Source organism: Corvus brachyrhynchos, unplaced genomic scaffold, assembly GCF_000691975.1.
Source record: "Corvus brachyrhynchos isolate BGI_N302 unplaced genomic scaffold, ASM69197v1 scaffold68, whole genome shotgun sequence".
NCBI lineage: Eukaryota > Metazoa > Chordata > Aves > Passeriformes > Corvidae > Corvus > Corvus brachyrhynchos.
The window spans coordinates 3,164,122-3,185,182 of NW_008240039.1; the positions used below are offsets into that span (position 1 = coordinate 3,164,122).

A 21,061-nucleotide genomic window follows, 5' to 3' on the forward strand; every position below is an offset into this window, starting at 1 on the left:
AGGGGAGAAGGAGCAATTTTTTGTTCCTTTATTCAAAGGCTTCAGAGAAGGGACGCGTGGAAGGCTTGGAGCCTGGGCAGAGCAGGATCAGGAGTTTTGCTACCTAAGAGCTTGTGGGTGGCCCACACGACACAAGTTTGGGCCCTTGTCCAGGTCATGGTGAATTAGGGGCCCACAACAGAGAAAAACCTTCTCCAGCCAGTGCTAATTTCTCCCTCTTTCCTCTCCCATCCCCACACACCCTTCTCTTCACAACTCCAGCGAGAGGTCGAACGTGCTGGGCTGGCAAAGGAGGGTTCATTCTTCTCTCAGCCTTGCTGTGTGGTTCCTTCCATGAATAACCCACATTGAGACCCTCTGGTGACACCTCTGTGCCCGCTCTGAGGCGGGCAGCACTCGGCAACCTCCTGCCTCTGTCAAACCAAAGCAAAGAGAGGAATTAAGAGGAAGAACACGCAAGAAAATCCCATTTTCCAAAGAAACTGAGCACCCCGGGGTGGTGGCAGCGGGGCTCTGTCTCCAGGTGACCCCCAGCTGCCTCTACCAGCTCTTATGTAACCTTGTCCTCCCCTCCGAGCCCCATGGGATAATGGATTTCTTTAAATTAATAATGCGTAAAAGGAGATTTACACCGTGCTGCTGGAATATTGTCTTTGCCTTTTATTCCTGCATTTGTCACTGTAATCCCCGATCGAGGTGTGCAGTGGGGGGGATAAATAATGAAGGCTAAAAAAACCTCTGTCATCAGCCAGAGCCATTTGCAAATTCATCACCAATATTCTTCGGGAGGCAGAGACAGAGGGAAATGAAAAATAAGGAGTGGTGCTAATATATCTCCCTGATTTCCATCTCCCATTTATTCCAAGAGCCCACTTTGAGCTATGATAGAATGTGAATCCCAGGAATTGCCATTCCTTTTTTTTTAGAGACGAGTCTAAGGCTGCTCCTGAGCCTCTCAAGCAACAGAGTAAATACAGAGTAAATACCCATTTAATGGACTTTATAGTCAGACATAATGCACTTACCTGGAGGTTTTTTGATTAATTAGGGTTTAACCTAATGTGGACAAAATAGTGAGGAAGTTGTGGCAATTCTTTAGCATTTCAACTGAGAAAGATTTCTAAGACATGTTTTAAAAAGGCAAGGAAATAAAGCAACAACTTTGAAGTGGAAATCCTGTAAAGATTTTTTTACTCATTATTACAAGAATGGCTGAAATAGGCTGGAAGAGTCACCCTGAACCAGATGCAATTCCTGATTTCTTTAACCTTCCTAAAAAATGTTGCAACTCCTGAATTTTGAAATTGTGGTCTTGTGACAAGAAGAAAATGTGGTATTGCAAAAGATCTTCCCTTGCCATATTCCCTGACTATCCCAGCCTAGGAATTCTTACCAAATTTCAAGGGTAAAACCAGGGGTTTTTCCCCCAGATGAAGTGTGACGCTCTGCAGGGGCATTCAGGGTAGAACAGAGTATCAAGTATATTAATTTAAAATAAATAAGGGCTTTTTCTTTAACTTTTACTGGAGCTTTTATGATCTCCCTGGTACCAAACTGATCCCGTGAGCTTAAAAATTCCTGAATTTACAGAATCCAGTGTTGGATGCTCGATCCCTGCCAGGCCCAGGCAGCAGAGTGAAACCAGAATGTAGTAGCACTCCGAGAAGGGGGAGAAGATGAAATATATCACAAGATAATAAGAAAATAAACCATTAAAAGGCTCTGTTTCCCATTATCATGTGGTTTTATGTTAATGAAGTTGTTCCAGGCCTGTTTGAGTTTAACTCAAGCAGGGGAATATGAGTAATATGAAAAATATGTGGGGCTGAAGACCCTAAGTTGAAAAGTCTGTGAGACATGGGATGTTTTCGTTCAGCAGGCATTTCACAAGAAGAAATAAAGCAGCCAGAAAGTGGCACAGAAAAAAACTCTTGAGTGCCAGGTTTTCCCTTTTATTTGTCAGCTCTGGGTCCCCAATTCGTGTCCACCAAGGCAGGGCAGCCCTGGCTGGTGGGGAAAATTGGGATGTCCAGGCTCAGATTCCTCCTCTTGGTTGCCCATGTTTTTATAAATGCCTTTATGGATCTTAAAATTCCAAAAAAGATGATATTAGTGATAAATTGGCAGCTCTGTCCAGGCTGAACTAGAGTTGGGTGTTTTTTAAACAGATAATTGTTTTCTAAAAGAAGAAAAAAAATACTGGATTTGGAAAGCAGCTTCCATCAGAAAATGGAAAATTGTGAAAATGGCCAGACTTGAATATTTTTTGTAGTGTTTTATTTCAGAAAAGCTGAAAATTTGAGCTCTGACCTGAACTGACCTGATTTCAATAGCAGCAAAGAGTAAGCACAAAAGGACTAAGATGTCCCAGATGTAGCAAAACAGATTTCACTGTGAACTGAATGATCTAATTTTTTAAAAAATTGTTATTATTTTCAGTTAATTGAAAATGTGAAAAATAATCTGTTATTTAACATGCACTGAGCTCTTTAATTTTTTTTTTTTTTTGCTTTAAAAATGAACTTTAAAAAATTATTTTCCACAATAACAAGGATCATATCCAGGAATTGGTTGGAAAAGTTGTGAAGAGTTTTTTTTGTTTGTTTGGGGGGAGGGGGGGAAATTGTCTTGTTTTTGTTTTCACTTATTTATTTTTTAAAGTAATTCAGCTTTTTATTTTCCTGCTGGATATAAGGAGCAGTGAAGCTTCAGATTTTGGATCTGGCCCTTGCCCCAGGCAAGTAAAAGATGCTCATTCTCCTTTTCAAAGGCAGATATTTATTTTCTCAAAGTAAAATTTCCTAAAAATCAAAACAGAGATAAAGAACCCATCCCTGATTTAAGGAAAGTAATTTTTAAAGCATTATCTCAAAAAGAGAATAAACCAGGTTGCTCTGGACACTTCCAGGGATGGGGCATCCACAGTTTCTCCGGGTAGCACTTGACAGGAACAGAACTTAACTCTAAATCAAAATAAAATGTTGATTTTGAGTGCTGTCCTTTCAGTGCATCTGCATTACTTCCTGAAAAATCAACAGTGAAAAGCAGCAGCCCTTCAGACACCTGGTTGACAGCGTAAGAATTTTCCCTCTTTAGAAGAAAGCTCCGAGTTCCACTCGCCAGCAGTTAATATTTCAGACTGCGGGACAATCGCTGGCCAGCAGAAGCAAAATGTAAAAATATTTTTATCTTAAATATTTTTCTTAATAATAGCTTCAAAGGCAGAGAAATGGCTGGGTGGACTGCAGCTGACTGCTGTGTGCTGTGGCCTGGCAAAGCCGAGCTGGGGGGAAGAGAAAACCTCGGATTTCGGTGTTACTGGCCAGGCTGGAATGTGGATTATTTTGCCCTGGTGTACAACCCAGCAGAAGTATTTCTAGAAGGAGTAACACAGGAGCAGGAGATGTTGTAGGGCTGTGTGTGGAGATCCCACCTGGAATTACACAGTTTTATAGGTTTTTATATGGAATCCTTCTGGATTTACCTATCAGGTTGCAAGGAGAATGTTCATAGTGGAGAGTAAAGGCACGGGTGAAAAGGTGGTGGAATGGAGTGGGAAGCACCAGTTGTTAAATGGGAAAATTCACTTTATTTCATTCTTCTGATCAATAATCTCCTTCCTGTGAGTGAGGAGATCAGGATGCTCAGTGTGGAATCCCTGAGGAAGCTGGGGATACTCATGGGGTAGGTCTGAGTAACTCTCAGTAAGGCTGAGAGTTCTTCCCCCATCTCTTCCCTGAATGAGAATAAGACTTTCCCCTTCTTCTCCCGCAGCAGTTGTGCTCTCTGTGGGTCAAGGAATGGGACTGGGAGAGAGGAAAAGCTCCCATGTGAGCCACAGGGTTGCTGAGGCTGCCCTGGGGAGCCCTGATTTTGCAGTTATCCCCAAACCTGGCTGGGTTGGGTGACACACACGGGCACAGCTCATCCAAAGAGCTGCCCCATCCCTGGAAGCATCCAAGGCCAGGTTGGATGGAGCTCGGAGCAACCTGGGATAGTGGGAAACATCCCTGCCCATGGCAGGGGGTGGGATGAGGATCTCCTCCCAACCCAAACCATTCTGTGACTCCAGACAGGCACAAATTTCAAGCACAACTCTGCTTTTGAACACTGAAGCTACTTTTACATCCAACCCGAGCTCTCAAATGAAAGGGAGTCGCGTGTGTCACGCGTGAGACCACAGGCACCTCTGCCAGGGCTGCAGGACCCCGTGGTTTGCACCTCCACTGGTTCTTGTTCCTGCTTTGATGTCTAAATTCACAAAAGTTGTAAATCGGACAAAATGGCTTCGGGGTGGAAGAGCCTAAACTGGCCCAAGGTGCTACTCGGTGCTGGCAGCAGGGCAGGGACGAGGGCGCACATGGGATCCCTTAGAGCCCCCGGGGAGCGCTGCAGAGGGGCTGCAACATTAAACAGCAATATCACCTTGCCTCCTGTTTTGCTGAAATGAATTAACTGGCAGGAAATCATGGATTTCCGAGCCCGGCTTTCCTTACGACATTCCTCGCTGCAAAAGGAGAATTAAACCGGTGAAAGTGAGTAACAAGAAACAGGTTCTAGAATTATTCTGTGTGGTAAGAGCGAAGCAGCATCGACCTGAGTAGCAGCAGCTCTTTTAGGAAAGGGGTTTGGGGAAGAGAAAGTGACTGAGGGAATGGAGACTGCAGAGAATCGATCAGGAGATGCTGGGTGGCAGTGGAGGCATAAAATCTGTTAGAGGTGGGAATACACCACAAACATCGCAAAAACTGGGGCTGTGTGATCACAGTCCCGGGTTATTAGAAGTTATTCCAGAAAGTTCTCTTTTTGAAAATTAATTTTCTTAAATCTGTGATGGGTTCTTTATCTCTGCTTTGATTTTTAAGAGATTTTTCTTGGAGAAAGCATATCCGGCTTTGAGGAGAGAATGACCATCTCCCACAGCACTTAGCTGTGCCTGTTTGCAGAACTGGGGGGAAGAATCCACTGAGCACTTCTGAAAATTTGCCCTTAAATCCCTTATTAGGTCATGAATGGAAGAAAGAAAAAAACCCAGCACTAAAAAGTTTCGAAGGAGATTTTTGGAATTCTCACCATGGTTTTATCATCTTCCCAACGCTGAATGGTCTCACTGTTGGAGCTGCTGTGGTGGGAGTTGGGCACTGATGGGACAGGGCAAGGCTGCAGGAATGTGCTTTCCTTGCCACGGATTGTCCAGTACAGCAGGAACATTCAAACCATTGCAAAGATTCATTCTTTGCCCTGTTCTTCCAGAGCTTGTGTGAGTTCCCCTTCCTCGTGCGTTCGTACGGGGCCGCATTCCTCCAGATTCCCCTTTTCAGCCCTTTCTGACGACTTCTGAATTTAAAACTTGCAGTTATATCCATGCATTGTCCTGGATTGCTGCAGCACTGTCCTGAAGAACACAAAGGCTGCGCCACTGGGAAAGAATTCTGTTTGCTAAGGGTTGTAGTGCTTGGCTTTGGGGTGTTTCTTCTCTAAACGTTGTGCAGTGTTCAGAAACTTGAAATTAGAAGCCACGTTCCAGGAAAACAATGAGGGCTCCATGCCATGTTCACTGGTAGCTTCTTTCCAGGTGTTCCCAGGCACGAGTGGCCAGAACTTTGGGATTTGGAAGCCAACAGTTCTCAGAGATCAATATTTTGGAGGTAGGATGAGAGGATCCACTCGGTTCCCTGTGAAATGTGGTTGCTCTCAGGACGAGTGGAAATGGCCTCAGGCTGTGCCAGGGGAGGCTGGAGCAAAGGAGGCTCCGGGGGGACCTTGTGGCTCTGCACAAGTCCCTGACAGGACATCAGGAGGAATTCCCCATGGAAAGGGTGGTCAGGCCTCGGCAGGGGCTGCCCAGGGAGGTTTGGAGTGCCCATCCCTGGAGGTGTCCAAGGAAGGGCTGGAGGTGGTGCTCTGGGCTGGGGACAAGGTGGGAATTGGGCACAGCTTGGTCTTGGTGGTCTTGGAGGTCTTTTCCAACCTCTGATTCGGCGATACTTGAAATTTTCAGGGAGAGAGAGGGGAGGCATTGGGGAATAAGCTTTGATCCAACTGTGCTTCCAAGAATTTCCCAAATTGTCCCTGGCAAAGCCTTGCTGATTTAAGATCGAACTCCTGCGGACTCTCCTGCTCAGAAGTTTCAGGAGGGATGTCAGGATCAGCAATAGATGTCCTCACCTTGCAGACCACAGCTGCCTTTACCTTCTACCCCACCATCCCTCCCTCATTTCTCTCCCCTCTCCTTTTTTCCCTGCCTCAGCAGCTTAGCCTGAGACAAAAAAAAAAAAAAAAACAACCCACGACACAACAAAAAATTCCTTTCTTCCCCAGCCCTGTGGCTGTGCTCTCCTTGCCTGTGCTCGTGTCCCAGAGCCGTGCTCGGGTCAGCAGCGAGCTCACGCTTTTGTCAGCGTGATTAATAGCGCTGTGGATTGTCGTTAATTCACTGGCTAATGACTGCAACTCTGGCCGCTCCCGGAGTAATCGGGTGATGTATGTGGGGAGCGCGCACCTCATGGCAGAGGTGAAAATCATTTCGACAAGTCAAATATTGTCACAGGGAACAAATGGCGCTCCCTGTTAATAAAAATTAATGAATTTTTTTTACCGCCGGCCTGCTAAATGAAGCCGTGGAGTGAAGGGAGTGGAGTGGAGGGGACAAGCTCGGTGGAATTAGAGCGCTTTATTCGGTGGTTAAAAGTATAAACATCTTTATTACGGCGGTGATGGGATGTGGCAAGGGGTGGTGGGGCTTTTGTTGGTGCTCCGGAGGGGCTTGCTCGGATGCACTGAGGCTGTCTGAAAGTTTGAGTCTGTGTTTGCATCGGGACAGAGAGGAGACAGGAAACAAAGAGGTTTAGTCTGGTGGAGGAAAGATGAATATTTAATATTAGGAGGTGGTGGATCTCTGCCTTCATTCTTTCAAGGAGTGCCCTGGCTGCTCTCAGGCACAGAACTTTGGCAAAGCCACCTCTGAGCTTGCCCAGTGCTGGCTGGTTCTGCCTTTCTATCAACTGCCTGCCCAGTCCAGCCTCCAGTTCCACCAGGATTCAGGTAATTGTCGACACCAAACCCAGTCAGGATTGATCCTCGGGAGAGGTTGGTCTGGTGCCTGGTGGGTTTCAACACCAGGTGGGAGAATGTGTACGAGAGGAAAAACTGTCATGGCAAAAGCAGCATCCCTGAAGAAGTCAGCAGAATTTTGGGATTCTCCATCCCGAACTGGTACTTGATTACCTGTTAATTAGTGAGCTCTGGCTCACAGAAGAGTTTCGGTTGGTTTCGTGAGGATTTTTGGCTCTGGCTGTGCCCATGAGAAGCGCTGGGTCCTGTCAGTGAGCTGATTTTTGAGGTGCAATCCCTGGAGCAGGCGACTCGCTCACAGGATTGGGGTGCAGCCCACCAGCACCTCAGAATTCCAGGGAGAATGGTGGGAACACTGCTCGAGGCCTTTGGGGCTGGCTTTTGGGACCACTGCAGCTGGATGCATTCCTATCAGGGAGCTTGGATCAACTCCTGGCTTGCCTTAGCTGTAATTGTTATACTCTTGCTAGGCTGACACATGAAAATTCTGGTGTTGAGTAGAAAACAAGAGTTAAACAACCCTGCTGTAAGGCCTTGTTTGTTTTATCAAATTCGTGAGGGAAATCTTCAAGCAATTTCACCAGTTAAAGTCAGGTAGATGAAGAAAAATAACATTTGACCTGCAAGGGACCTTTAAGGTTTTCTGAGTTTCCATGTATTTGGCTGTGGAGGGAGCAGAAAAACAGAGGGATTAGAGAAGGAAAACACGGGGAAGCTTTGGACAAACAAACAAACAAAAGCCCTCAGTGTGCTCCTGGAGGGAACGTTGAAGTGCCCAGGTTCCTGTTGCAGCCAGGGCACAGAGAGATCCTGCAGCTTTATTTTTTTGGGAAGGGCTGCCTGGAATGCTGGAGTTCTGCAGAGCTGCTCTGACAGAGGCTCTCTTGGTGAACACGAGGAGAAATATCTGTGCTACTCAAAAATGCCTCACTTTTCCCAGCTGGGTGTAGGTGCTGTCTTGGGAGAGAAAGACTTTGATATCCTTTCCTTTAATGAATTAGTTTTCCTGTCTGCGTTTAATTTGAATGTAAATATATTTGCTGGTGATCCATAAAGCAGGATGTCATTTTGGTGATTTTAATCCACTTTATGTGTGTATGATTTTACGGGGAACAAAGTTTAGAAATATGTTTAAATCTTTGTACAGCAGTGAAAACTTCCTGCATAAAGGATTATTAACTGCCAGCTAATTGGGAGGGTGGTGATCTCTGACTAAACACTGAGGCAAGGTGTTGATTTGTATTAATTGTTGAAGATCCCATTAGGGTGTTAACTTCTGTTTCCTGTGCAGAAATGCAACAGTATTTTGGATGTTGATGTATTTTTTCCTTTGAGGTGAACTGTTCTTCAGCTCTGTGTGGTGGTGATGGCAAATGAGGACTGGATTCCCAACAGAACCAGTTTAGAGACATCAAAAAAACCCACTGGATTTCTTTATCTTTAATTATCCCCTGTATTAGAGGCTGTGGGTGTTGTATAAATGCAGGTCAACAAACAGATCCTGCAGCAGCTTCTGCTTTCGAGGGATATTTTATGAGTGTGTTTCAACACTTGGCATATATTTCATAGGAAAATCCACCCTATTTGTCAATGAGACAGACTAAATTAAAACTTGATTAGGCAATCCCAAATCTGGGTTAAGTGTTACTGTGTTTAAAACCAAATTCTTTGTGGGAGATAAGAAATGAAGAGCCTTTATTTTTTTCTTCGGAAAAGACTTTGAAAACTCTAAATTTCAACTTGGTGGACTTTCACATAAGTCCCTGGTGTGTTCAGATTTATAATAAATGAATACCTGGATGAAAATACCTTTTCAGAGATGGCCAATAGAATAAATAACACGAGCCAGAGCTGCTCCTCCTGCCTTGCCCTCAATCCCTCTTTGCCAGAGCAGCTTGAGCAGCCCTGGTGCATCTCTTAAACGTGGCCATGTGACTGCTCCAAATCCAGGAGCTGAAGAGTTAAGGCACAAATAAAACCTCAAGTTCAGACTGTCAGCTTAGATAGTGCTTAGCAAGGGTCGAGGAAAAAAAGCCAGTTGTGATTTAGAAGAAAAACAGTGAGATTTGACCAATTCCATGGAATACCTTTCTTAGCCCCGGGGCGAGTGGAAGTGGTATATTAACCAAGGAATAGAGCAGAGGAGGAAAAAGGCCAAATCACATTTCTTTGAAACAAAGAGGCTTTTTACCAGGAACAAGCCTTGATAAAAATTACAGTGGCATCGCAAGTCATTTCAGCCGCTCTGCCTCGGGCCATATTAGAGCAGTGAGGAAATAGGGGATGCAGCAGCCCTGAAATACAAATACAGTAGTCCCGGGAGTGTTTTTAGTATAAATAATCCTTTTTAGAATAATGTAGTGGCTTTAAATAGGGCCAGGTGGTGGGTGCAACACCCAGGATTGCTTTGGAAGGAGGAGAGGGAAGCGGGGTAGAGAAGCTCTGCCTGGGTGTGGGGAGTGCCCTGGGAGAGCCCCAAATCCTTGTGCCTGCACAGCTTCCCAGCTTCTGACTGAAGCAGGATCTGGAGGAATCAGATGAAAATTAACGTGAATGGATCTGCCAGGCTAAGCCAGGAGGATACTGTGGTGTGGCTATGAACTGAGCGGCTCTAAAAACAACGGTGGAGTTCTCTGGAATTGGGCAAGCTTCCTTTGGAGAGGATGGGATTGTCCCAGGAATCCCACCTGTAACGGTGCTTGTTCACGCAGTGCTGGGAAGGATTTTATGGAGCGTCACATCCCACTGCTGTTCGTTGAACGCCCCATCTCTCCTGTCCTACGTTTTGCAGACAAACTCTGGGAGCACTTTCTCTGTCAGAAGTGACTTGTAAATATCCTGCAGTGGGGAAAAGCAGGAGGATTAAACACACGCTCAATTCTTTGTCAGGTTCTTGTTCTTAGAGAGAAAAGAGCACTTGAGTGGCCAGGAGAAAAGTGCCCCAAACAGCAGCTCTGTGGAGGTGCTCCCAATGCAAACATTTATTGAAACTGGCCTGGGGATAGGGGGGATGGAGAAGTCGACAGAGAACAGCATTAAAACCCCCAGTTGTTTCTTACTGTCATCACTTGCCCTGTTAAAATTCCATTTTTCACAGTAACTAAACCTTTCTGCAATCTCCAGGACACTGGTAGCCAGAGGAAAGGTGTTTTGCCTGGGAAAGGGTTTCCATTCTGGTCCCAAAATATCAGGAACCTGGCTCCTCATCCCAGTGGTGGGGAGTTCTTGGTAGACCTCTGAATTTTCCTTATTTACACGTTCAAAATGTGGCAAATGGTGAAATGCGAGTTGGCTGGATGGGCACGGCTGGATCAGCCATCCAAGTTCAGGTGCACATTTGAGGTTCAGTTGCTGCCGTAGCTCCTGATTGTCAGTGTTTGTCCCTTCCCCAAGCTGCACCCTCAATTTCTGGGGCATAAAAATGGTAAGAAAAAGCAGCTGTGATTTCCTGCTGGGAGTGGCTGTGAAGGAAGGGCTGACAATGTGGTCAGTGAGGTGCCCAGAAGATGCCCAGGACACTGAGAAAACACCAATATTTTGTGCCTTGGTGGGCTCTAGGCAGGGTGGGATGTGTGGGAGCATAAAATGAAACCCAAAACGAGTCAGGGGCTGGCTGTAAAACCCCACAGCATTCCATGGGCTTTGGAAGTGAATCCATAAGGAGTGTGAAAGCCATTTCCATCTGATTTTTGAGCACAATCCTCTGCTCCCAGCCCACGTTTAGTCCGAGGAGCTTTGTCCTTGTGGGTCACACCTCTCTGGGAGGAAACCAGCCCAGCCCAAAAGATCAAAGCTGCAGCGAGTGTTTGAGAGCCCTTTGTGTGTCCTGTGTGGGGCAGAGCTCGGGCAGCCCCTTCTGTGCAAGGAGGGCTTTTCACCCAGATCTTCACTTCCAGTCTGGGAGGAACATTCCTGGCTCCAACTGGAACTTTGAGGCTGCTGCAAAAACGTGTCTTGGAGTAAAAAACTGATTCGTTTGTACAAAGCTCGAGGAGGACTCGGCTCAGTGACCCAGTGGGGTCTGTGCTAAAAGGTCTTGAGCTTGAATGGTTGGATTTGGTTTCACTGATATCGTGAGCTGGAGCATTTGGGAACCTCTTTGGCAACAGGCCTGCGCGTTCTACTTGTGCTGTTTGTAATTAAAGAGTGCGTGAAATAATGATAAAGACTTTCAAAGATCAAATTTAAAAAATTGGGCTGATCCATTAGAAAAGATGGAAGAAGTTTTACAGATTTTTTTGGCTTTAAAATGCAGGGGTGGCAGTAGAAAAGAGCTTGAAATACAAACCTAGAAATCTGGTACAATGTGAACAGACCTGAATTTCAAAAATATCTGTGTGGTGTTCTGAGTGCTGAGGAAAATACAGTTTGCAGAGTACAGCCCTACTCGGGATGGCAAAAATAGGATGCAGGATATTTTCCCCCCCTGTTTTTGCAGAGCTCTGCTGTTTCTCCCCCGATACAAAACCAGCGAGCTCCCCCGGAATTATTTTTTTCTTTTGGCCGGGGCAAGGCAAATCCAACTTATCTTGTGGCATTAAAATGTGTGCCTGTGTGTGCCTGTGAAAATAGAGCCCTGCTTTTGACACCCACCTCACGGCTCCGTCCTCTGTCCTGCATTGATTCACTGCTCTCCTTTCATCCCCCACTCTGTGGGCACCGTCCCCATCCCCGCTCTGCCCTCCCTCCTCTCCTCCCGGAATGTTTGTGTGCCTCCCGTCAGGAACTGGAAATTGTTATCGATTAATATTAATATTTAGCGTGTTTGTGCGAATGCCTCTCCCCGCTGCTATTAATCTGCCGTGTTAATAATGCCAGGACTCCTGTTCGGGACCCTGGGGAAGCCACAGTGAGTGGAATGACAATGAGACGGTGACAACAGCCCCAAAGCCTCCGCTTGGCAGAGATGTGAATTCCAATCGCGAGGGCTCCTTTTGGAGGCTCACAAACGCTTTATTCTCTCTCCATGGGTTGACATCCAGCACCGAGAGAAATATCCAGCACGGGCTGTTAGTTTTTGGAGAGCCGGCCCAAGCGCATTTCTTTCTTTATTCTAACTAGGTAGCATTTCTCCCAGCAGAGAATTCGCTCTCGCTGCCGTTTCCCAAGTTCCACTTTGCTGCGTTTTCAGCAGGGTTGGAGCGTTTCTATAGATTTTTTTAAAGGGGAGGGATTTTGGAGCAAAAATAAGCAAACCACTGCAAAGCAATGCCGATTTTTCTGCACCAAGTGGAGCTTTTCTCCAGGCTTTCCACTCTTCCTTCCCCGAATTTTTTTTTTTGCTGTTGTGTTATTTCTATAGATTCTCCCCAAATGTTTGTTACCTCTCCGGTAATGCACTGTACATTTGTTGTGATGCTTCACTGGAGCTTTTATCTCGTAAATAGTTCAGAGACACAAATCCCAAAGGTTGATATTTTTTTCCAGTGCCTTTAATAATAAGATAGCAGAGCTTTTATGTTTTGCTTTTTATTTTTGCTTAAAAGAGCCAACTTTCTGGATCAAGTGTATATTTGGACATGGCACAATTTGTAGAAATGTCAGCTTGAATTCAAATTTAAAACAAAATTGTGGCGTCGGGGAGATCAGGTGAAGCAAAGTTATGGACAACAAACAACAACAACAACAACAACAACAACAATATTCTCTGAAGAGTTTGATTCTAAAAGGATCTTATGTGGAAATATTTTTGATGCCTGGTTGAACCAGATTTTTACTGGAAATATAATACCGGCATTTAGAGCAGAGTAATTTGGACACTTTCCCTGCTGGTTTTACTAGAGGAAAATGCGTATTAAGGAACACACTGAAATACTGTTTCGAGCTTTATTCTTCATTTCTGCCAGCAGAAATCCCTTAATAAAAGAAAACACTTCATTTTTTCTTTTGCTTAAAACCAAAGGCACTTGAAATCCTTGATACCTGTTCTTCTCACAGCCAAGTTCTGCAGCAACTGCTTCCAGAATGTTTATTGAAAAATGCACCCGATTAACTCTGCTCAGTCCTCATCTGCTCTCACTGCTCCTTTCGGATCTGCTTTCTGTTTCTTTTTAATAAAAGGACTTGAAGCTGCTTCGAGAGGTGCAGTTCCAGCTAAGACAAAGCAGGGCATAAATGTGAAACTTGAAAAATGAATATACAAAGTAAACACGGGAAAGGGGCTGCGTTTCTGAGTGTTTCGTTTTTATCGGAGTCCTTCTTCCTTTTCACTCGTCCTGCTTCTTCCTCCTGCCTCATCCCTCGCTGCCTCTGCAGTTTTGAGTATTCTTCAGTAGTAAATTGGTTTTTTAATGTGTTCTGCAGCAGTCCTGCATCAGCCAGATCCAGGGAAGTTCCGTGTATTTTGTCTTGACTCTGGTTGCAAAGATTTCGGGGCCAGAGCCGGACTCAGCAGTACCTGGGGCAGGTTCCTGTGCTGGGAATGCTCAGCGCTTGTTCCTGTCTGGAATCTTACACTGGGATGTGCTAAAACTTGTGACTGCTTTGGATTTCATTTCAGTGGCAGCTATAAATAAATATTTCTCTGGGAATCCTGGCAAATGTGGGTGTTTGGGGTACAGGCAGCTTGGCCAGCAGAGTTTGGAGCAGCTGGGTCCCTCAGGGATGGGTTCCTGACCACTAACTTCCAGAATCCTGTTTACACCATCTGCATCTTCCTGCTTCTCAAGCATTCCCAAAATTCTGTGCTTGGTAGAGTGGAAGTGAAATCTAATTAGTGTTTTAAGGGAAACAAGCTGAGAGTGGAGTTTGGGTATCTGCTGGAGCTGGGCTGGGTGGGTTTGTTGTGGGACCAGCTCAGATCTGACTGAGTACCCAGCGATTTGAGGTTGGCAGAGTCTGAATTTTCCATGCACACCTATTCAGTGGAATTTCACTTGTCAGCTGGACAAAGCCAGTGTCCTGTGACTCGTCGTGTCACAACTGTGCCACCATTCCAGCTTGAACAGGGAATATGGAAGACCAGATCTCACCCACAGCCCTTTTGATTGTCCCTAATTCCTTTCACTCGTAGCATTTTGGGTGTTTTCATGTGTCAGGGAGCTGAGAAAAGCTCTGGATGTGATCTAAGGAAGGAACAGGATTACTCCACTGAGAAATAATTTGTGGTGCTTGGTGTGTCAGTGTCATCTGGTGTTAAAGGTCCAAGATTCAGGAGGAATCTGAAGGGAAGAAATACTATTCCAAGCTGGGTATCTCTAGATATGTTCAGAAAAGTTGGCAAAACCACAGCAAGTTGTAGCAGAAGTGCCCATTAAAGTGAAAAATTAAATAAAGGATTGTGTGGGCAGCACCATTTCTCAGAGGTAAAACCAGCCCCTGTGACATTCCCTTGGCACCGTGGCACGGTGGGGGCAAAACCACTTCCCACTCGTGGCCACTTCCCTGCCTGGATATTTATTGCCCAAACCTTTCTTCAACTGTTAAATTTGTGAAAATTGAGGGGTTTCTTGAGTGAACGAAAGAGAAAAAAAGACATTTCCCAATGGTCATTTAAAGCAGAATTTCCTCTCGCTCTGGCAGCTGTCAGAGGTGATGGGAAAAGCTGTCAGAGCATCCTCTGTAGTCTGGGGACCCTGCAGAGCCCCGGGCCCAGGGGGTTCCTCATGGACAGGCTCTGGTTTGGGCGCTGGATGTGCTGATTTCAGACCAGTGTCCACCAGCAAACGCTGTAGATCCCAGCACAGCTTGGATGGAGGTGGAGGAGAAAGGTTCTTGCAATGAATGGGAGGAAGAAATTGTGTGGTGGGCTCGAGAATCCTAAACAACTTATTGTTTATTGTCCTTTCCTTAAAGCCATTCTCATTAGTATTGTCCATGGATGGGGGAAAAGCCATTTTTAGTTGGCTGTGAAGCATTTAATGCTTCAGTCCCATCCTTAATGGAAGAGGAATAATTCCTCTCATGACATTTGTCACTAATTTGCATCTTTTCTGGCAGAAGTGTTTCACACAAGCTTCCAGAGAGGGCCTGGCACAATCTAACCCACAAAGGTACATCTCCCTCATCACACCAGGCTAAGGAAAAGAGTGGCTGGTGTTTGTAGCACCCAGAAGTGAGATGCCCCTGGCAGTCCTGGCATTGCCCTGTCTGCAGGTTCAGGTTTGCACCCAGCAGGGAGAAGAGGCTGGGAAGGAAGGTGTGGATCTGTGAGGAGGGTGAAAGTTTAGGGAGAATTCTCATTTCTTCTTGTTTCATGTGGGATTTAGAGGGACTCACACAGGAAACACGTGAATGCCAGGGCTGGATCCAGAGCTGACTGATGCCAACACTTCCCACCACCTTCAAGGAAAGCTGCATTTTGGGGCTGGTCCTGCCGGGCAGGTGCAGCAGAGCAGGGCCTGGATTTGGGATTTCCTATTGTATTTCAGCTGCGGCCATCAGGTGGCAATCTGACCACTGGGATCATTCCGTGCTGGAGGCACTTTGGGGTGGGTGCTCTTTGGGCTTTCCAAGGTTCTTTGTGATTCAGGGTCGCATCTGCCAAGCTCTGGGCTGTGCCTGCTGTCAGCTCCTGCCCTGTGCAGGGCACAGAGGGATGGGCAGCCAGGCTCCTGCAGAATTCCCGGTGGATTAAAGCAGGATGGAGGGCAGGTATTCCTTAGAATTCACCCGAATTAAGTTAAGCTGAGCAGCACAACACCACGAGGTGATGAACGCTGTCAGCAGTAGTTAAGCACATCCTTAATGGGAATATTTCCTTCTTGGTTGGGCAGGGCTGTGTTTTGATGATCTGTTCCAGCTCCTCTGGCCTACAAAGGGGTCAAGAAAAATGCATTTATTTTTGGTCTGCGTCCACAGCAAATGGAGACAGAATCCTGTCACCCCAGAGTTAGAAATGTGGGTGGTTTTGTTTACTGGAGGTGTGATATAAAGAAACATGGAGTTGTAGACTGGTTTGGGTTGGAGTGACCTTAAAAATTATCCAGTTCCAACCCCACTGCCACGAGCAGCTCCCACTAGACCAGGATGCTCAATGGCCCTCAAGATACTGCTCAAAGTGCTCGAATATTCCCTGCCTTCATCCTCACCAGGAGCTTTATCGGGAATTGTTTGGTTTGGTTGTTCTGTTTTTCTCCCTGGGAAATATTTCTCAAGGAAAATCAAGCAGTGCAGGCAGCCCAGAACATCCATGGAGCTCTAAAGGTGGTGGTGATGTCCCTCTTTGGGCCGGAAAAGATGTCTGAGGTCACCCCACTGCTCTTCCTGTAGAGCCAGAAAAATGGAAACAAATCCCAGGGAAGTCCATGCCTAATGGATATTTTCTTGATAATAATTTCTATTATTATATTATTATTATATATTATAATAACCACATAACAAGCAGTTCTAGACAGCACTGAGGTTTTAATACTCGTGTGATTCTAAACTCACAGCTAGGAATGAGCTGCAAAGTTTGGATAATGATGTAAAACCAAGACCCGGTTAATCCCTAAGGAAAAAAGCACCCGTTGGTCTGCGCCTGTGTGGTTCCATTCTTAGCTACAAAGTCAAAATTCTCGGGGAATATTCGTATTTTCTACTCTTCTGCTCCAATATTTCCCTCAGGCCTGAGGTTCTGGGGCAAAGTGTGAGTTCAGTGGATGCCTGTCGTTCTTCCCCTTGCTTAGGAAATAAAAATACCTGAGTTTCACACAAATGCTGAATTATAGAGGTCAGAAAAACTCAAGATTGTGCTGGTGATCAGGCACTGCCTGCCCAAGAGAAACCAGTTGCTGGGATGTTCTGTAAATGTTCCCAGTGAAGAAGTCAAAGAAGCTCTTTGCAATCCGTGAGCGTAAAAAGTGCTCAGTCATTTCAGATAATTGGGTATTTCCGCAGCAGAATTAGATACCTAACAACAACAACAACAACAATGATAATCATTTAAGCAGGAATAATGACAATAATGATAATAAAAATAATAATAAATACATTAAAAACTATATATAACAAACCCACCCCAAACCTAACGCATTATTTCGCCTACCACCATTTCCTTTAACATCAGCCTTGCCTTCCCTTTCATTACAGCTGCTAAATAGATTATTCATGAGGTCTCTCACCACCACTAAACCATCCCTCTCATTGTTGCCAGCCCCTCATTGGTGTCACACAGATTTTCAGCGTCTGCCCATATCTGATTATCTGTGGAAACAACCTTTCAATGAGCCTTTTTATCGAGTCATTGCGCTGGGGAGCTTTGAGGGACTAATTTTAGTTTCATGACAATAACAATAAGGTCAAGTTGTATTTCTGTGCCGCTTTGCACCCAGGCAGACATTCCAGAGGGGCAGATGTAGGACGGCGTGGTTGTCACCGTTGTCACCACGGAGTGGCCACGTCCAGCTCTCCACGGCAGCCAGCTGGCTTGGGATGGAGCTCGGCAGAACTGGGGGGTGTTCCTGGAAAATGAGGTGTTCCCTGCTTTTTTTAAAACGTATTTTCTTAACTTAACCAGTTGTGGAATATTTGGAGCAAGGCTGAGAGGAGCCCCGAGGGTGAGAAGTGGTTCAGTGGGGGCAATCTAGAAGATTCTGTGGAATAATCAAAACTGAACCCTGGCTGTTGGATTTGCCCCAAATCCTTGGAATAAACCTGTGGAGAAGATCAGCTCCCTCACCTGTGGGTTTTAGCTGGGAGGGCTCAGCCTGGAGGAAAGGAGGCTCAGGGGGAACTTTTTTCTCCACAACTCCCTGACAGGAGGGGGCAGCCAGGGTGGGTCGGGCTCTGCTCCCAGGGAACAGGGACAGGAGGAGAGGGAACGGCCTCAGGCTGCACCAGGACAGATTTTGGTTGGACATCAGCAGGGAGTTCTCCATGGAAAGGGTGCTCAGGCCTTAGCAGGGGCTGCCCAGGGAGGTTTGGTGTCCCCATGCCTGGAGGTGTCCAAGGAAAGCTCTGGGCTGGTGACAAGGTGGGGATGGGTCACAGCTTGGACTTGATAATCCTGGAGGTCTTTTCCAGCCTCAGTGGTTGTGGGGTCCTGTGAAATCCACCTGGCAGTGCACAAAGAAGTGAGAGGTTTGGGCACAGCTCGGATTTTCCCTGGCAGCCCTGGCCTGGGTCAATAAATGCTGGGTACAATTTACTGATCTCAGCACTGGGTTGTGCTGAGGAACCCAAGATTCCCCCATCTGCCTGGGTGGGATTCTGCTCCCACAGATGCCACCTGGAATCTCTGGTATCAGACCTATCAGGACCTGCAAATGTTGTTTCATTGTCATTTTGTGCCTGTTGCCAGTCCCCGGTCATTTAACAACTGAAAAGACAGATTTACCTGTGTTTGATGATTCCTCTTGAAACATGAGGTCAGTCAGACGTGGGATCAGCTTAAGAGTAAATCAAAATTTAATCAGAACTTCCCTGATTGTCCCACAGAAGAAATTAAATTATCAGTGTACAGTAGCGAGGTATCTTTATACTTTACTTGTATCCTCTGGAAATTTTCACAGGTCGTGCTCCAATAAACCCAGTTTTGCTCTTCAACTCAGTTGGAATTCCTGTTCCTTAAGTGCAAAAGAGGCTAATCATAGAGCAGAAAATAATTTGACTTGCTAATACTGGGCGAGAAAACATTTACTGCAACCACAAATATTTTCAGGATGATGAAGTATCTCATGTTCATGAAGGCTTGGTTCTGGTGACATGTTTGAGTAGGGAGGGCTGCACTTTCTAGCAGAGGAAACCCATGCAAACTGCAGCAGGCAGCTCCCTGTTCTCCTCCAAAAGCTGGAGCAAAAAAATGTTGGCAGAGGAACCAAAATCCTCCTCTTTAGTCGACTCTGCCACCAGGTTTCTTAGGCATGAACTCAGGAAAATCTTTATTAGGCATAAAAAAAAAAAAGCAATAGAGGGGGAGATGTGTCTTGCAGACAGAAGGTGCATTCTGAGGTTAGCGGAGAGATGAATTATAAATACCTCAAGTCGAGCCGTGCTTTTCCAGCTATTCTTCCTGATGGTTCCTCGCTGGGAGCCAGTGAAAACTGCAGTTTTGGTGGGGTGCTGCTCCCCCCCGGTGACATCAGGGGTCAGGCATTAGTTGTGCCCTGTGGGAGTGCCCACAAAGCGGCGGTTGTTGGGTTTGTTATCGCAGTGGGAGCTGCTGGGCACCGAGAGCACGCCCGTGCTGCCTCACAGCTCATGGAGAGAGGGCAAATCTGCTCCCAAAAAATACTCCAGCTACTTGTATTGGGTGACAAATGTGTTTTTCTTTTCCCCCTTCATGTTTTGCTCCCCCACCACCTCCTTTTTTTTTCCTTTTTGGATGAGAAAGCTCCGTTTTCATTACAGGAACGGCCTTGCTTAGAAATTGATTCCCCTTGGAAAAATCCCCAAACTTCACTGCCCTCTGTGTGTCCAGGGTTTTCACTCGAGGACAAGGGGGAATTGGCTTCAAACTGCAGGAGAGTAGGGCTGGATTAGACATTAGGAAGGAATTCTTCCCTGAGAGAGTGGGGAGGCCCTGGCACAGGGTGCCCAGAGAAGCTGTGGCTGGCCCCGGGTTCCCGCCGGGGGCCCCAGCCCGGGGTGGGGAGCCTGGGATAGGAGAAGGTGTCCCTGCCCATGGCAGGGAGTGGCACTGGATGGGCTTTAAGTTCCCTTCTGACCCAAACCATTCCAGGAGTCTGTGATTACAAAGCAGTGATGCTCTTGTTACCCCTGCAGAGGTGCATGGCTGAGGTGTCGCTGGGAGCTCACAGCCACAGCTGCTGTTGTGGGACACACTGAGCAGGAACCCCAAACACCAGGAAAACTCTTCTTGCCAAACTTGGATTTTACCTTAATTTCTTTCTGTTTTTTAAAATTCTTTTTCTTTACAAAATGCACTGAGCCAGTTAACGCGAGAAGTGGTTAAAGAGAACCTCAACCGCCTCTTCTGTGTTTTCTTCCCTCTTTCCAAAATTAAACTGCAAACAGCAGAGAACCCTTGATCCCACAGAACACTCCAGGCTGCAATGAGCCTCACCCCACCCTCCAGCAGCACCCCATGAGTTTCAGTGTCCCTACCTCAGCTCCACCTGAGTTCCTCCAGGGAGGTTTTTACCCTTTCGAAGCGTGCGAGCTCGGCTTAGCAAAACTTTGTCCCAGGCAGAGATTAACCAATGTTCACGTGAGTATCTCAGTGTGTTTTGTTCTGCTGTTTCCCCTTTTAGGTGACAGCGAGATTGTAAATAATATGTACGAGACCGACCCCGATCTCCTTGCTGGCGAAAGCGCAGAGGAGGAAACTGAGGACAGTATAATGTCCCCCATCCCTGTGGGACCTCCGTCACCCTTTCCCACCAGTGAGGACTTCACTCCCAAGGAGGGCTCACCCTATGAAGCTCCCGTCTACATTCCTGATGACATTCCAATCCCACCAGATTTTGAACTCAGAGAATCTTCGATCCCAGGGGCAGGGCTAGGGATTTGGGCCAAAAAGAAGATTGAAGTTGGGGAAAGATTTGGACCCTATATGGCAGTACAGAGGAGCACATTAAAGGAAACAAACTTTGGATGGGAGGTAAGCGTGTGGAATGTGGGCACCACATTCCTTTGTCTTCTCTGCCAAGTGTTTGTGGAGCTGGACTGAGGCCTGGTGGCCTGGGGACAGAGGTGGTGACTTTGCTGATGCCGTGTTTCCCTGCGTAACTTTCCACCCCCATTACCTGCGGAATTTAAAATCAGCAGAAATCCCTTTTAAGTTCGCTCCTTGGGCCACAAAAACTGCTCGAGCACCATTTTGGAAGTCTGGTTTTGAATGATGTCGGGTCACTTCATCAAGTGCTTGTCATTTCCAAGTTGTGTTCGGGAGTTGTCGTGTGGAGGGAATGGGATTAATCGCATCATGTTTCGTGGTTGGGGGTGTTACCTTTGACTCCCAGCCCGTGTCAGTGGTGCAGGCATTATTAACTGGGCAGGGAAAAATAGCATGTACCCATTAACGGCCCCGATGTTCTCGAGTTCTTGTGCTGCAGCAAAGATGGAGAAATGTGAAAGTCATTTTTCCCCAAGAGCTGAACAGAAG

General features: G+C 46.3%; 1 protein-coding gene across 2 annotated transcripts in view; it reads left to right on the plus strand.

Annotated features, from left to right (window-relative positions):
- Positions 1-21,061, plus strand: part of PRDM16 (PR/SET domain 16) — a 291,370-nt gene that overhangs the window by 83,962 nt on the left and 186,347 nt on the right. For both annotated transcript variants that reach the window (XM_017744088.1, XM_017744089.1), the window contains exon 2: positions 20,208-20,557. In XM_017744088.1, the coding sequence (XP_017599577.1) occupies positions 20,208-20,557 (350 nt within the window). The remainder of the gene's footprint in view (positions 1-20,207; positions 20,558-21,061) is intronic.